Source organism: Lolium rigidum, chromosome 6 (genome assembly GCF_022539505.1).
Source record: "Lolium rigidum isolate FL_2022 chromosome 6, APGP_CSIRO_Lrig_0.1, whole genome shotgun sequence".
Classification (NCBI taxonomy): Eukaryota; Viridiplantae; Streptophyta; class Magnoliopsida; order Poales; family Poaceae; genus Lolium; species Lolium rigidum.
Window position 1 is genome coordinate 311,570,577 of NC_061513.1, and position 17,045 is coordinate 311,587,621.

Sequence of the window (17,045 nt, forward strand, 5' to 3'; positions counted from 1 at the left end):
TATCCATATCGAAGTGGTGTCACCCTCTACGCTTCGATGATCAAGCAAAACTTATCTTATCAGAAGACTATCAATCTTGCCTAATCTATGATCTAGGCTAGGTTTGGGCACGTTCTTGTGCGTGCTTTGCGACTATCTCTGGACGACATCACGAATGTTCTTCTAAGAGTGGTAGCACAACTCTCAGAAGATCGATGGTCAAAATGGTGACAATTACACCACTTCACGTGTTGGGTGAAAACTCACGATCTGACCTTGGTGAAGATGATGTCTTTGTGACGTTTTGTTCTAGCCGTGATTTATTAGACCAAGACCATATATGAAAATTTATGTTCTGCGGCGGGACTTGAAACCATTGACGTAGGTCCGTTATTTGTTCCTAAAAGTATTGCCGCGAAAAGTGACGACTTAGATGTAGTTTTTTTTTTCATTTTTTTTGGAGGCTAGGCGGGGAGGCTTGATTTGCTTTCACTGGAAGCGAAAAGGTACACAAAATTTTCACATAAGGTACACAAAATTTTCACATACAAATCTCTTTGATGGCTGCCAATGAGCAACCGGTAAAAAAATCTAGAAGCCCATGCTTGTAGTTCGCAAGTCTGTTTTTCAATTTTCGAGGATTTAAATGAATTTTGAACCATCGGTTGCGTTAGTTGTACTATTCTTCGACAAAAATTGTCTCTGGTATATACTCCTACCGTGTTTTACCTGGATCGCATCTTAACGGTCTTGCTAAGTCTCAATCCATTGGTATTTTTTAAAGTTTGAGACAATTTTTAGAAGTATAACTTGAGTTGAATATATTGTTTCTCCAAACAAAAAAAAGTTTGAGACATTCACTTAAATACAAATTTGAACTAAACTTAACTACACTTTATTTTCTAGATGCACTTTAACTACACTTTTGTCTTGCAGTAACTACACCTCTTTCTTTCTCACCTTTCTCACCAGCAAGCAAAGCTTCCTGTGTCCCGCAGCGGCCGGCCGACTGCGCACCCATCACCTCAGGCTCAGCGGCCCCTCCCGATCGCCACTTCCCAATCAAATCGCACGACCTTATCCCTCTCTCTCCTCTTCTTCTCTCTCTACCCCCACCACACCAATCCCCATGCCCGCCGCGTGCGCCACGCCGGCGGCGGCGCGGCCGCCCCTCCCGGTCTCCCGCCGCGCCCCGCCACCCTCCGCCGCGCACGTGCTCTCCCGCCGCGCCCTCTCCTCCTCCACCACTGCCTGCCGCTGCACCACCGCCTCCGCGTCCCCCTCCACCTGGGACTGGACCCGCTGGAGCCGCCACTTCGCCGAGGTCGACCAGGCCGAGAGCTACGCCTCCGTCCTCAGCTTCCAGCTCGAGGAGGCCGTCGACACCGAGGACTTCGCAGAGGCCGCCACCCTCAAGCGCGCCATCCTCGAGGCCTCCGCCGACGACGCCGTCGCACACGTCATGGCAGAGCTCAAGGTTACCCACCGAATCCCCCTCTACCTCGTCCTCGTTAGCTCGATTCGTCGATCGCACTCGCCCCTCACCGATTTCGGGTTCAGATGTATCAGCCTCGATGTTCAGTTCTACTACTACTACTACCTAGGGTTATTCTTCCCCTATTTTGTTTCCCTCACTCGTTTCGATCCTCGTAGAGCGCTATAGAGGAGCAACGCTACCAGGACGCGTCCAGGCTGACGAAGCTCGCCGGAACCAGCTTGGTAAGTCAGACTGTTGCATCTCCATACTCTTTTTAGTCCATGAATTAGCGGAATCATGTGTACGACCTGTCATACTGAAAAATCACCATCCCCGAGTAGCAAGGTATTGGTCCTAATAACAGTCATGGCTAATGATAGCACCCTTGCTTGCCGATTCTTATACATACAAAAAGGGACCGAGATGGCTGTTCCAAAATTAGCCAATTATTGATTTTCGACAACCCATTAAGGGGTTGTTGGTCAAAGGAGATTCTGATTCCATCCAACTAAAAGTGTTGTGGTCGCCTGGTCTGGTAGGGATAGATTCTAATATACATGGTAGGACCTGTCATGTTGGAAAAAACAACAAATATATTCCCTATGTATACTGATGTCGCAGCCGTTTCTAATATAACCCCTTAATAATAAGTGTCGCAGCTTCTTCTAGATATTGATGTATCTACACATTAAAACGTGTCTACATACAGACAAAGTTGCGACACTTATTTTGGAACAGAGGTTGTACATGGCAAATCACCATCGCCGAGTAGGAAAGCGTTGGTCCTAATAATAAATCATGGCTAAGATAATTCCCTTGCTTCCAAAATTAGCCAAAAACTTCAGTATATATTCAATAATCTGTTAAGGGGTTGGTCAAGGCCATTTTGATTCCATCGGACACCATGTGTGGTTGCCTTGGTCGGGACAGATTCTGATAATTTCTTTTTCAGGTAGGTTGGTGGGTGGGATATGCTAAGGACACTGATGACTCCATTGGCAGGATTGTACGGATTAGCCCTGGTGTTGGGAGATATGTTGCTAAGAGTTACAGCCCAAGGTCCGCTTATTGCAATTTGCAACTTATGTTACAATCCAGCAAGTCTCCCGATAATCTTCAACTGTTATTCAATACTTAATACTTAATATGTTGCAGGCAATTGGTCACTGCATCTTCAGGGTCTCCATTATTTGAGATATTCCTTGTCAGAGACGAAGACGAGACGTATACAATGAAGGTGCGCTGATATATTATGATCTTTAGGCAGTTAAGAGAAACAACCTCTGTTATGTCCAGATGTGATATTTGTATTTACAAAAAATTAGACAGGTGGTACACTTGCGACCAACAAAAGGAACTTCAAGTGCATCGTCCATATCATCAACAGCTACAGAAGACCCAGTTAAGGTGGAGAGTGGAAGTTCACTGGAAAGTAGTGCTTTACCTGAAGGTATTACAGAGGAAGCAAATACAGATACTACATTAAAAGGAACTGAAGACGTCGAGGAGAAAGTACAAGATGTTGGAAGAACCAAGGAAAGTGGCGTTGAAGGGTTGAAAAGTGTTCTGAATTTTTTCAAGTCCCGGATCCCCGAGTTCAAAGTTCAAGTAATAAATGTAGATGTGCCTGAGGAAACTGAATTAGTCGCAGATTCATCAGAAGAATTAGTGCAAGATGATGTGAAGAGCACATCAGAGAGTTCATTGGAAGAGCCTAGCACTGAGGAGTTTCAGGAGGAAGATGCTTCTGATGGAGATTCAGACTCGAATGATGACGATAAGAGTCCAGAAGTGAAGCTTTTCATTAGTGGAGTAGTTCACAATAAAGATGATGCTGGAGCAAAATCCTATGTTCGAGTTCCTGCTGAAATTAATAACTTGGAAAGGGACTCCTTTGAACTGTACATTCCTGGAAAAGGTTCTGATCGGGATCTGGCTGAAACAAAGGCTGCAAAACAAAAAGTTGCGGATATGGCTGCTAAATTAGCATCAGAGCTCATGCCTTCTGATGTTGCAAAGGCGTTATGGGGTACCACTAAGAGTTCTTCAAAGGTAAGAATGGCACTAGTTTAGCTGTACATGGCAGGTACAGAGGTACTTATAGAGTGAACTTGAGATACGCTTGAACATGTCGAAGTTTGTTCAGTTTCATGAAATCACATAATATTAATAATTTTTAAGCATTAATGGTACATCTGTCATTTGCTATTTGTTTTGTACTTTGTATTTACTACATGTGCTTTTTTTTTTTTTGAAAAGGGATAAACCCGGCTTCTGCATCGTGATGATGCACACAGCCTTTTATTAAAACCCAGCATATTTTGTTCAGAAGTACTTATTACATCTCAAGGTTCGCTTAAAGTTGATACAAAAATCAACCAGCGAAAAAAGGAAAACAGCACAAAGTGACTAAGCATCCTCTAGTCGACTAATATGCTGCCAGCCAGCCCGGCACAAGATAAAAAGTGACTACATGTGCTTATTTAGGAACTAGGAAAAAGTCGCTGATACAATGGACTGCTATGTCAGTATGTTGTATACCTCCTTGCTTTCAGTCAAAGCGAATTAGAGTGCCCTTTCCCTGGTGGAGAAAGGTCAGGTGGGAAGATATTTAGCTTGGGGGCCCCAAGGACTTGTACTAGCCTAGCCCTGCCAAACTGGTGGTCTCTGGATTTTGACATTTGTTTTTGCAAAATAAATAAAATATGGAGTTCTAGTTAATTCTGTCTGCATCGTTTAGGGCTTAACATATTTTTCTCCTTGGATAGCGGGGTTACTGTCAGAGGTTATTTGCTGTCAGACTCAGAATGGGTCATTACTCAGAAAACTGTTCAGTTTCATCCATTCTATCCCAAATTTGACTTGTTTGGCCCATGTTCATGTGTGCTGTGGTAGTAGCTGTCTATTGCCCACCAGTTCTGTAAACCATATTCCTGTTCAACTAGTCATGTCAATTGAGAAATGATGTACTCACTGCAGATAAATAAAGAAGTTCAGGAGCTTTTAAAGCTTACGTTGAGCAAGGCCAGAGTCAAGCTGACTGAAAATACCATTTTTAATCGGATCACTACCGACTCAAATGGCTCAGATCCATTTAATGGTAAAGTTTGCTCAGTTAAGTTGTTGTCCTGCTGCTTTTTAGACTGACAGGTGGATTCCTTGTCTACATTTAGGTCTCTATGTAGGAGCATTTAGTCCATATGGACCTGAAGTTGTGCAGCTTCGTCGAAAGTTCGGTCACTGGAATAGTACTGATGAAGTGGGGTTTTTCGAGTATGTTGAAGCAGTTAAGTTGACTGGTGATCTTAGTGTCCCTGCTGGACAGGTTAGCAACCATTCATTTGGTTTATACTTTTGTAAACAGTTTCGCGTTGTATTTTAACTCATCAAATGTGTTACAGATAACGTTCCGTGCTAAGGTTGGGAAGGGCAGCCGCCTTGAGAATCGTGGTGCATATCCAGAAGAGTTTGGTGTGGTAAGCCTAATTATGCAATTAATGTGTCTATTTTGGATGTTTGTCTATATGACATGTATTCTGTGATGATTCAGTTTGGATTCTGTCAAGTGAAACTCATTTGCTTTAGGTTTAAATTTCAGATCTGTCCAAGCACATTAGCATAGTGCTCCTGAGCATAGATGTATATATGTTGCATGCAATATATTTTTATTCTAAATCCATTTGTAAAATTTCAGACTGCCAGTTATAAAGGCCAGGGGAGAATAGCACAACCTGGATTCAAAAACCCGCGATGGGTGGACGGTGAGCTATTGGTGCTCAATGGGAAGGTAAAATAAATACCTGACACTTTGGTTTTGTATGTGCAGCACCATGCTGAAATAATTGTACTATTTAGAAGCTGTCAGAATACTGAGGTTTTAATGAGTTATATCACCAGCAAACAAGCTTGTTTGCTGAGTGCAGAGCATTTTTTTGAAAGTAAGATTCATGTCATGAGCAGTATTTGATTATTTTGAGCTCAGTTCTGGATCCGTTGAATTTTCTATTCAACTGGAGGAAAATTAACATGTCACGAGAACACTATACCTTTTGAAAAGATAAGATTAGTCCATCTATGATTGCAAAACATTGTTTTTCTTGCTGATGGAACAAATGAGCATATTTAACCGAGTAAATGACAAAAAACTACCACAATTGAGGCAGTCATGTCACGGAACTACCAAAAGTGTTCGTTTTGTCACATGACTACCACTATTGGGATCGGTTCGTGACGGAGAGCACTAATTTCACCAATTAGACATGGTAAACCGTTTTCTGGCTATTCGGACCCACCTGTCAGGTCTACGTGGCAGGTGAAAACCTAACTGCTAGTTCCATTTTGCAAATATAACCTTAGAATGTATTTTGTGTCACACACAGGTCTAATTCATCATAAAAAAATAAAGAAATATAAATGAAGAAAATAGAAATCTTCAACTGCTGCCGCGCGCCTGCTCGCATGCAGGCATGCCGGCCGCACGCATGGCCGCATGCCCGCCCCGCGCCTGCGCGCCTAACCACCGCGCGCATGCCCGCTGCTGCTCGCCTGTTCGCCACAAGCGTGCTCGCCTGCCTGCTGCGTGCATGTCCGCAGCTGCGCGCCGCTCGCCGTGCGATGCCTCCCGTGCGCCTGCTCGCCTGTCCGCCGCGCGCCTGCTCGCATGTCCGCCGCATGCCCGCCGCCGCTCGCCGTGCGCATGCCTCCGCGCGCGCCTGCTCACCTGTCCGCCGCACGCTTGCTCGCCTGCCCGCTGCGCGTATGTCCGCAGCCGCGCACCTGCTCGCCGCTTCGCCGTGCTGCTCCACCGCGCGCCTGCTCGTGGCTCCGCCGTGCCGCTCCACCGCGCACGCCACGGGTCCCAGGGCACGCGCACCGTCGTGCCCACGGCTGCGCCTCCAGAGAGCTCCACGCGACCACGACACCGACGCCGTCGCCGCCTATCCCTCTCCCATCGAGGCTCTCCTCTCCCTCCCATCTCGTTTCAACCCGGATCCCCACCAAATCCCGCTGCTTACGGTACTCCTCTCCGGTGGCCATCAGGCCATGGACCGGGTGCAGGCAGGAGGGCGCGGGGCAAGCACCGGCGGTCGAACGCAGGGCGGCGAGCTTGGGCGCGGGCGCCGGTGAGCTCGGTCGCGGACGGCGGGTAGGCAGGCTACCCCGGGGCGAGAGCGGACGTGGGGTGCGCGATGAGCACGGGCGCGGACCACAGGCTGGCGGACGCGGGGCGGCGAGCTTGGAGCCGACCGGGTGTGGGGCGGGCGCCGGCGTTCTCCACTCCACCAGGCGGGCGCGGACAGGGCAAGGGCCGTGCGGCCACAGCAGGGGCACGCCGCACGCCTGAGAGGCGAGGCGCGCGCGAGCAGATGCGGGGCGGCGCGAGCGAGCGCAGGGATGGTCGCGGCGAGCTCCGGCGGCCGCGGGCGAGCGCGGCGGGCAAGCGCGCGGCCGAGCTGTTGCGGGAGCACGAGGAAGACGCTTATCCGGGGATAAGGGCCGCCGGCAGGTCCGCGTCGTACTTCTTCTCTCCGACGAGCGCCGCTGCGTCTCTCCAACGAGCGCCACCGTGTTGTACTGCCGCTGTGCCGGGAGCATGTTGGTGTCGAGCCTCCTGGCTTTATCTTGGGTCAACGTAGATGGGAGGAGGAAGAAGTCCATTGATACTTGATTGCTTTTTGGGAAAAGGAGATAGGGGGTTTTATGTAAAATTAGCAGAAAAAAGTTATTTGTTTTTGCCACGTAGGACCTGACAGTGGGTCCCTGCTGTCAGAAACTGGATTAAGACGCGTTAATTGGAAAATCAGTGCTCCGCGTCGCGGGCGTGCCCCAAACCTGGTAGTCATGTGACAAACGTGTCCTATTTGGTAGTTCCGTGTCACGGCTGGCGCAATTGTGGTAGTTTTTTGTCATTTACTCTATTTAACCTGATGTATGCTTAGACTGACACTCGTGTGCTAGCCTTGAATGGTTAGAACTGACTAACTCCAAGTACCAAGAATTGTATCTGGTGTTTAGAAAGTCTGATACCGTCAAGTCCAATTTGCATAAGAGGTGCTGTTCGGATAGTCATATGAAGGAGGGTACAGCTCACTGTCAGCACGTTTTACTTTGTTTTCTTGAACCACTAGTGCAGCTCTTGTCCTACTTAGTTCACAACAATGATTTTGTTATGGAATTCTTGGCCAACATCGCCCTTGACATTTTGTTTGGCTTCCTTTGCAGAGTGCGATCCCACATCTTGGTGGCGCAGAGCTCGGTTTCCTTTACAGCGTGCCTGAGCAGAGCTTCTTGGTTCTCTTTGACCGCCTTACACTTCCAGAGTGATGAGATTGTGTTGAAATGAACTGATTCTCACATGCAGATTGCATGAATACAAGTCAGATAGGCTCGTTCGCTTTCGGCTGATCAAATAGGGTACATGCGGCTTTCTCTGTCATCATAAGCGCTACCTGGGACAGTTGGATCCTCGTCCTACCTGACAGGAACCAATCGGTTAGACATTCTTGAGGTTATAGAGAAAGCTGACATGTTCGTTCCTGGGAATGTGGTGTATTGAGCTGTCATATGATATACACAGCCTTAGGCTCCAAATGATGTGGTATAGATACAACCTGGCATGACCTTTTCATGGGTTTCTTTGTTTGTTCATTTGAATGATAGGTTGGAAACCAGTTTTGGTATTGTCCTGATGCTAAAACAAATAAAGTTTATATTCATCGAATAATAAATCTGTGATCAACAATGGCTCAAGGGTTGTCCAAATGTTGATCTTGTGCTGTGCAGAAGACCATCGAGTTACTTGATCTAAAGAAGATCATGCATTTCTCTTGACAAAAACAAGATAGTGCTGCAACGTTAAAAAATGGCAAATTTTTTTTTTCCGTCGCCGGGACTTGAACCCGGGTCTCTCGGGTGAGAGCCGAGTATCCTAACCACCTAGACTACGACGGAGTTGTTATACATCTTGGTAGGAATTTTAACTAGCCACATAAATACGAAAAAAACTGGTCAGTGCAGTGATAAAATAGGAAAATTTTGGCTATACAAACAGGATTATCATTGGTCAGCTCACATTTATACTATGGATGGATCATACTCCAGTACTAGCTAATTAGCTATCAAGCTGGTTCCTCGTCTTGAGCATAACCTACGCAAATGTCAATGTTCTAGTTTCTGATCAATAACCATGTTAAGGTCCCCTGTCTCTGTGTTAATTAGTGGATTCGACCTTTTCTTAAAAAAAAAAAGTGGATTCGACCTATGCACATGTCAAATGTCCTGTTGCCTTATCAGATCTCAACTCGGTTTCTCTTTCCTTTTCTTTGAAGACAAGGATCTGAATTCAGCGCCTTCTCTCAGGTACTAGACTAGCATCCTTACTTCAGACTAACAAAAACCTTATCAGAAAGTGTATGTCTAGCTACTCCTAAATAGCATCTAGATATATCTAAAATTTAACAAATCTTAGTCAACTTTCGTGGAATGGAGGGAGTACTATATTTGGTCCTGATTTACCCTGCTAAACCAAACCTAACCTAGCCTAGCTAGTAGTTTTCTTGTAGGTGTAAACTTGGAAGTAATCGTGCTTCATCCTTTGTATCAATGTGCCCACTTTTTTGCTTGTCAATTTAGGTACCTGAATTCTAGTCCTATGTTCTAAAGATACCAAGTCAGTGTCCTCCCTGGCCCTGCACCGTGTCTGTAAGCATACTTGTACTGTCTTTCGTCCCGAATAACTACCACTTTATCATGGTAAATTTAGGTGTGTGCTATGTGATGTGAGTAATAAATTGTGGCAAGCCACCACTATGACAACTAACGAAGCACTCGCTGCAAACCTAAACTTAGGTATGGCAAACTTAGGACCTCTTTGTTTCTAGGAATTCTATAGAAATATTGGAGGATTCCATTCCTTTTTTTTTTCCTTCAGAGTTTTTTTTAGGTTTGTAAGATTGAATCTCTATGGTCTATGTATGCAATTCAAAATAAAAAAATTCATCGAGTCAAGCCTCTTTTAAATTTTCTTTGTTTTTATGCTAACTATGTATGCATCTAAATCCTTTAGGGGAAATTCCAACATATAACCAAATAACTTTTATTATAGATGATTTTTAAAAATTTATTTCCGGTTCAATGTAGCACGATATTCACTAATGAGCAACACGATTTAAATGAGCAAAGATAAACATAACACATTTCACATTCCACATTCTTTTGTCTACCTGTTACGATGTCAAACATAAGATGTTGCCGAACAGAGTTACTTACTGAGACTGCGCAAATTGCACATCTAGATCGCTACACGATGGTTGTCCGACGGCAAGAGCCTGGGCTGATCAGCGACCAATCCATCACCAAAACAACAAGAATACATCGAAGCCATCACCCCCGCAAAAGCTGACTATTGGAGTGAGTACCCTCTGACGTTCACAATCTCTAAACTGTAACCATCCCCTCTCCCCAGGACCTATGCAGGCTAACCCCAAAAATCCCTACTAACAGGGCCAAAAACTAGTTCTGCCTAAAGTGCAGATTTCAAGTAGATATCCGTTCCAGGATCCGCACATCATAAGCCGCGATAGCGCCATACAGACTCCACTCGCTGATCACCTGCGCTCCTGAGTCCTGGTACTTGACGGCCTCCTCCATCTCCTTGCCAAGATCAAGGCAATAAGTGGAAGCATAGACGAAGTATACCTTGGCTGGATTTTGGTCCAAATTCTCCTGTAATGAACATGGGCTCATTTCATCTAGTACCTGCCCTTCGGCGGCTACTATGAGATCTTTTATGTTTCCAGTGTCTTCTGGCTTCATGTAGGCGCTGAGTAAGAAATGAAGTCCGGAGAACAGCTTTGGTGCCTGCAAGCACCATTTTCTCATCATGCAGGTGTAATGATACACTTCTCAGGAGATGAGTAGCAGCTATAATTGGGAAGACATATAGCAGTAGAAATGCATTCGAGATATTACTTTTATTAGATAATTGAAGTGCACTCATAATAATGATTTTTTAAGATAAATAAAGTGGGCACAAAATAAACACTAACACATTATGATTTGTCGTACTCTAGTACACAACATTTGGGATGTCACTCCGAAATAGAATTTGTAAATTATTTTGCTGGATGTCGATGCAACCAAAATATGTAAATTTGTTTAGCACCCAACTTACAAAAAAGGTTGTTGGTAATATATCGTGCATAAACACCTTTTTTTTTGCTAGATATCCACTTTAAGCCTTCGACATTCAAAAAGCCTCTCTATAAACACTTCAATACATTTTGCCCAAAAAATGATAAACCTATTCCCCGAACTTATGCATATGGCAAACTGCAATCTGTTTTCACTTTTCACTAATATATTCATCTCTATACTGATGACAGAAACAGAGATCTACACATACCATTTCAGTTGCTTCAGCTCTTCCTTTCTTTGGTCCATCAATCGATGTCACCTCGTAAGAAATTTCTGGACCTGGAATTGGCTCTGCCAAGCAAGTTTTTGGACGTGGAATCGCCTCCACTAAGCAATCCACAATCCCTGACACAGGAACATGACCCAAACTGCTTCAGTGAAGGGATAAATAATATTCTATGCGGAGCTACAATAAGTGTGATTAGACCAGCATCTTATTACAGATGTAAGATAGATTAACACTAACATCCAGCTGTAACAACCCATTTCCCAGAGAGTGTTGCCATCAGGACCTCATATGATTCATTTAGAGATTTACTACCAGCACCTCTACCCACAATAACATGAGTCACATTTTTGTCCCATTCCTCAACCAAGGTTGAATTGGTCAAGGAAGCAAATTCCTTGAGGGAATCCTGCGACAAACATAAACCATTTTGTCACAACATGGTATAGAACAGAAATTATTTCGAAAACTAGCAAATCATCTATAATTTAAATTTGACCATAAAGTAGGATTGCTCCCAGAAACATTATTTTTCCATGAACATGTTTGCCAGTGATGTTCAGATATATCAAAATGCTCCAAGAAGCAGGTATGGTTTGCTAGTATATCATCTATGCTACCTTCTCCGATGCACTTAAAACTGAACCGAGTAGGACCCATTGATTCACAGGGGTTCTAGAGTGCTTCATTTGTTTTTCTTCTCTCCGGTAATCGGCAGAAATTCCTTCTATGTCCGAATATTGACTGTAATGATGAAAAACAATGCAAATTATAGAAGAAAATTAAAGAATAACGGTAATAGGCAGAAAATATTTCTTTGTCTGGACATTGACTGTAATGGAGAAATACAATGCAAATTTAGAAGAATATATTAATGAACATTTGTTTCATATCTGATCAGTATCCTCCGCACCATCTCCCAAGAAAGCTAATAAAGACAGCATACCCCCGAGGCAAGGAAGAAGAACTCGAAGTGTTCAGCTGATCTACTTGTTGATCTTCCCTTCTATAAATGACATGCATTACTTGTTTATCTAAATATTGACTAGAACAACAAAATAAAAGGAATCAATGAGAAGATGAAAGATTGATGGTTAATCAAACAAACAGGCCCATCTCCAATATGGGTAAAGAAAGATAACCTACCCGAGCAAAGAAGAATATAATATAACAAGTGGATTTATTTGTTTATCATCCATATGGCGATTGATGAAAATTTGTTGTTTCGCTAGACAGTGACTTGAATGACTAAATATACAGCACTTAATTATAAATGAAGAATTATTCAATTAAGATGGAGACTGAACAAAAATCACATACTTCCGAAGGATGGGCGAAGAAATGTTACTTTCCATTATTGGTGAGCTCTCATCACCTGGTAATGGATCGGATTCATGCTTGGGGCACAGAACATTGAGATATTTCTTCAACATGAAAGATAGACATGTCAAAATATCACGATTTATATAAATGGACCAATGACAAAGTATACTCAGAAGCTTACAACATCCCAACGGCATTTTGGTACCATCATCCTTGCACATGGAACATGATAAGTTTGACCGCACGGTTCATTATAACAACCAAGAGCTGCTCCTGGGAGGTTGCATCTGCTGCATTTCAATCTTGAAGCACGACTGATTTCCTTCTCCATGTTAACAATAATATCACCATTGAGATATACTCTTGGGGCCCTTCACAAGTATAAGTAGTGAAGGCAAAATATTAAATATTATATCAAGCAAAAAGTATACTGTGAGATTAATAATATCATGCGAAGAATGAGAATGATTGATGAACACTGTGTGATGATTCTAAATAGATAAAATTTAAATAGTTAAATATTTCCCATAAAGAAACTTACCAGTACATGCATTTTTTATGGACATAAATGGTATTGGTTGGGTTGCCCTCATTGGTAGACACAATCCTTCCATTCTGATATTGTACCATCGGACCATGAAACTAAATAAGGAAAAGTGAATATTTTGGGGCCAGTAAGAAATAAGAAGACTTCAAAGGATACTTTTACTTGAGATATGCAAATGGTGTGCAGCACATTACCTCCTCACTAGTTCTAAATGAATGGCAGAAAACACATTCATCTTCAAATAAGTTGATTGGTGTTGGCGGTCTCAATCCAGTAGTACCTTCATTGACTTCGAACTTGCCATCTTTCCCCAAACCTCTGCGTATTTTAGTGTTACTTGCATTAACACCTGGTGACGCATTTTTCTATAACAAAAATGTTATTCGCTCAGAATGTTGAATGCAAAATTTCACTCTATGTAATTTATCAATGAATGGACTGTCAATTCTATTAAATGGTAGCTATCTCCAGCCCTTATATATGTGTAATAGCATAAAAATGCACCAGCCACTAGCGTGAAAGCTATGTTATACTTTTCTGTGCGTAAGTAATGCTAGAATCTGCCAGGATTTGGGCAAAGAACTATGTTGAAAAAAAGAACATATTTGTTTCAAAAAAATAAAAGAATGAACAAAGTACCCCAGCAAGACTTTGTTTGGTCTGACAGATGCTTTGACTAGCCATTGCCTCATTCTGCATCTGTCTTTGTTGCAGAACCTCAAGATTGCCATCATCAGTTTCTGTTTTTATGTTGACCATTGTGCTGGTACGCATAGCTGACTTGGTACCTACAAGCATGGAAGTGGTGACTAAGATGAAGCTGGAAGAAACTACTGAACAGGGCTTGTTTGATCATAATTGTAAGTAACTATCCAAAGGAACTGAATAATGACCAAACTAAACTTAGGTCACTAGTAGACGGGTCATTGTGTTTGTACAAGTGTTATTTATTTTGTTTCTTCCTTCCTTTTTTTAGTTGTACGGCCACATCGTGGCATTGCTCTTAATAAAAAGATGCACAAGCTTACACATATTCTAGGAACAACAAAGAAAGAAAGAAAGAAGATGACTCGAGCTCTGAGACGGGTTACATGTCATCAAGGCCATTCGAAAAAACACTTTGGCATATATAACGAGCACTAGTACTAATTGGAGACGGGTGTCCGAATCGCACTCGGATTCGGATGTACGATTCTACAAAGCTATTGGGACATGTCAAACAACACTCTGGATTTAGGGTGTTTGATGCGGCAGAAAATTCCAGCGCTAGCTAATAATAACACGCGCATTCCTTAGTAGAAAAATCCAGCTGTGTCGTTACAATGCAGCCTGGATTTATACACAGTTCAGTAGGAAACTAGCAATCATGCTTTACCCTTCTCAGCGAATAATTTACCTGCCTTGGAATTCGTCGAGGAATAGAAACAACATGTAAACTGTGACGAGGGCGGCAAGTTTGGCGCCTCAAACCGATCTTCGGCGAGTAAATACTATATAACAAAGGCTGCCTATAATAATAAGTTGGGTAAAAGTGAAGATGTTGAAAAGAACTTGGTTCAAATTGTTGTATTGTGATCCAAATTCATATACTAAAGGGAGGCTAACTTCTGACGAGCGGAGCGAGGCCCATAGCCCATACGTCGTGCCCTGCAGGGACGCCTGCGAAGGGGGGTGCGGGGGCGGCAGCCCCGCGGTACGGTACGGATCGTTGGCACCGCCTATATATACATCTTGTAAGCCGCCGGCTAGGGTTTATCAGATTATAGATAACCCACGGCGTTTGTAAACACTCCCCGATATAGTAAAGTTTTGCTGCCTGGCGCCCGTGGTTTTTTCCCCTTCTTTGTTGGAAGGGGTTTTCAATCTTGCGTCCCTGCGTGTGTTCTTGTTTCGTTCTTCGTTATTTGCTTGTCACTTTTATAACACAAATGACGAGCACACGAGGCAATACTCAGGATCATGCCGCCGAGGCCGAGAGACTGAGAGATCGGGTAGTCGGATGCATCCGGAAGTAGCAGTTTGAGGGAGAACACAGCTTTGAGCGGAGGAAGGAATACGAGCCCGATAATGTACTTTGCCATCGCAACAGACGCGAGAAACGCGAGCCACCCGGAAGCAAGAAACTAGATCGAGGCGGGGAGGAGAGAGCAAACCTCGGAAATCTGCCGCAAGTGGCCGCCAGCCGGCCGCGGCGGGACCGAACCCCGGGGGTGGCCTCCCTCCGCCGCAGCTCATCACGTCTCCGTCGGTCAGCACGTTACGCCCCACGGCTACGACGACGACGGTCTCATCGGGATGCTGCGACGAGGGGAAAGGGGCAGTAAATGGTGAACTGGAGGCGGGTAAGGCGAGGAGGAAGAGAGAGCGGCGCTGGGGCGTGGGCGCGCGGGGAGCGAGGCGACGGATGATTTGACACCTGACAGAGGAGGGGGACGAGAGGGGCAGACGCGCGGCGTGGCGGATGTGTTTTGCTCGCGCAAAGTCAAAAAGGCTTTGCAATCCAAATTTGGCGAGTTTGATCTAGAGATTGGAGATTAATGTTTGTGTCTGTTGCAATATACTTTTACGGCGATATATTTTGGTTGTAATCTAGTGATTTTTTCACTTCATATCTGTAGGGTTCCATGGAAAAGTTTAGCCACTCCATTTGTAATTGTTTGCTAATGGAGTATTCTTCACTCTTCATTTTATTTTTATTCTGATATCCTGGATACCATAATCTTTAATTATCTGATTTAAGAACATAGTTCTTACCTGCTGGTGTTATGCTTGTGTTTCTTTTTTCCTATAGAGCAAAGTGATCTGTCCCCGGTCTCAGTTTATTGTTTCTTGGACCCCATATGAATTTTAACGGCTTAGGATGTTCTGAACAATGTAACACTATGGACAATAGCCATATCATATAATTTTGTTTGATGATTGGGTTTTTAGTGCCCTATTAGGAGTCATATAACATATATTTGTTTGCTGATCGATTTGGTAGTGTCCTGTTAGCCCATATAACATTATAGTCTTAAATCTTGTTTGAAATAACAGGTTTATTTTTTCATTTGCAGGTGAAAAACCTAAAACTGAGAGATATATACGTGATGAAGAAGATGCCATTGGTGCTCCAACAGCGGAGCACGCTGATTTAAGGCTCCAACATCAAATCACACTACTTATTCCACCCCTGACAACCAGATTGTAAGAAAAGTTATGTACATTTCGCATGGAGGAGAGGGGGGGGGGGCAATTGTCCCCCACCCCCCCACACCGCCCAAAGATCCGTCTGAGCTTCTCTTATTCACCGCTTATTGCACAAAATATAATGTCTCCCCATACCCTCCATGGCTTCACCTATTATGCTAGACCAACCTATTCCTCTATTTTGCGATAATGATACGTTTAGTTGCTATCGAATCTATCGATCCTGAACCCATCCATGTTTCTCAGTTATCTCTCGAGTAACTTGTGGAAAGATATTTTATATGATGTTTCATTTATTGTAGGCTTCCCCTTCTGCTATTACTTTCTTTAAATAAATCATAGCTAGAGCACAAGTCAAGAGGATCTTGCTATTTTTGGACTATGATGGGACGCTCGCGCGGATCGTGGAAGATCCTATGAAAGCGATCGTAAATCCAGAGGTAAATAAACACACTCAGTATTACATGTTACGTTGATATTCGTTTGCCATTGCTTAACCACACTGACTCATGGTATTGTGTATAATGATCAGATGCACCGAACCGTTGGAGCCGCTGCCGAGCAGTTCTCCATGTCAATTGCGATTGGGAGAGATGTTCCTAAGGTATTATCGTATTTTCCAGCCTTTTTTATTTGAGCATTTATTATTTTTGATCCGAACCGCGGGAGCTCTGCTTTTTTATTTATAGAAGGGGGGAAATTTTACAATCCAAAAGGCATATTTTATCAGAGAGCCAACAACCTGGACACCTCTGAGAAAGACAAGCAGAAAAGAAAAGGTTGCTCACAGCTGAGCCTACTCAGCCCACACCCCTACAACAAGTGGGCATCACCTCCTCTCTTATGTGGTGGACAAGAGCAGCAACATTCATGGCCTTTCCTTCAAAAATGCGCCTACCACGCTCCCTCCAAACATTCCAAAGAGTATAGCATGTCAGGGTCATTGTTGCTTTTCTTTGAGCTTTTGTGGCGCAATGATATACCTTAGTCCACCAAGATTTCACAGAAGTGCCCTGGGAACAAGCATTAGCCAGCGGCGCATTAGAAGAAGCAACAGTCGCCCAAACTTCCTTGGAGAAGCTGCAATGGTTTGAAATATGTGCAGCCGA

The 17,045-nt window shown here is 43.8% G+C and overlaps 2 protein-coding genes and 1 non-coding gene across 3 annotated transcripts; 1 reads left to right on the forward strand and 2 right to left on the reverse strand.

Moving 5' to 3' along the window:
* Window positions 1-1,094: 1,094 nt before the first annotated feature.
* LOC124659432 (protein EXECUTER 2, chloroplastic) lies at window positions 1,095-8,136 on the forward strand. The gene is made up of 10 exons (XM_047197307.1): window positions 1,095-1,456; window positions 1,633-1,698; window positions 2,409-2,515; window positions 2,612-2,693; window positions 2,786-3,508; window positions 4,436-4,556; window positions 4,630-4,781; window positions 4,858-4,932; window positions 5,151-5,243; window positions 7,679-8,136. Exons 1-10 carry the CDS (start codon window positions 1,109-1,111, stop codon window positions 7,778-7,780), a joined length of 1,869 nt encoding a protein of 622 aa, XP_047053263.1. The 5' UTR covers window positions 1,095-1,108; the 3' UTR covers window positions 7,781-8,136.
* Window positions 8,137-8,334: 198 nt separating this feature from the next.
* TRNAE-CUC lies at window positions 8,335-8,407 on the reverse strand. The gene has a single exon. It is a non-coding gene; the product is annotated as a tRNA-Glu (tRNA).
* A 1,232-nt stretch (window positions 8,408-9,639) lies between these two features.
* On the reverse strand, window positions 9,640-14,828 carry LOC124664595 (protein BREAST CANCER SUSCEPTIBILITY 1 homolog). Its single transcript, XM_047202077.1, has 11 exons — window positions 14,699-14,828; window positions 13,387-13,535; window positions 12,942-13,112; window positions 12,742-12,842; window positions 12,382-12,571; window positions 12,198-12,301; window positions 11,824-11,922; window positions 11,498-11,621; window positions 11,118-11,286; window positions 10,860-10,996; window positions 9,640-10,315 (listed from the first exon to the last, which is right to left on the reverse strand). The coding sequence occupies exons 1-11, from the start codon at window positions 14,826-14,828 to the stop codon at window positions 9,992-9,994; spliced, it is 1,698 nt and encodes a 565-aa protein (XP_047058033.1). The 3' UTR covers window positions 9,640-9,991.
* Window positions 14,829-17,045: the final 2,217 nt, after the last annotated feature.

Excerpts from the sequence above, each read along its gene's own strand:
- LOC124659432 (XM_047197307.1), top strand. The coding sequence starts at position 1,109 with ATGCCCGCCGCGTGCGCCACGCCGGCGGCGGCGCGGCCGCCCCTCCCG. Across the intron at positions 1,699-2,408 it reads AGCTCGCCGGAACCAGCTTG|GTAGGTTGGTGGGTGGGATA; the intron begins GTAAGTCAGACT and ends TTTCTTTTTCAG. Across the intron at positions 4,782-4,857 it reads TTAGTGTCCCTGCTGGACAG|ATAACGTTCCGTGCTAAGGT; the intron begins GTTAGCAACCAT and ends AATGTGTTACAG.
- LOC124664595 (XM_047202077.1), bottom strand. The coding sequence starts at position 14,828 with ATGGCAAAGTACATTATCGGGCTCGTATTCCTTCCTCCGCTCAAAGCT. Across the intron at positions 11,923-12,197 it reads TCTTCGCCCATCCTTCGGAA|TCAATATTTAGATAAACAAG; the intron begins GTATGTGATTTT and ends TTGTTGTTCTAG. Across the intron at positions 11,622-11,823 it reads TCTTCTTCCTTGCCTCGGGG|TCAATATTCGGACATAGAAG; the intron begins GTATGCTGTCTT and ends TCATCATTACAG.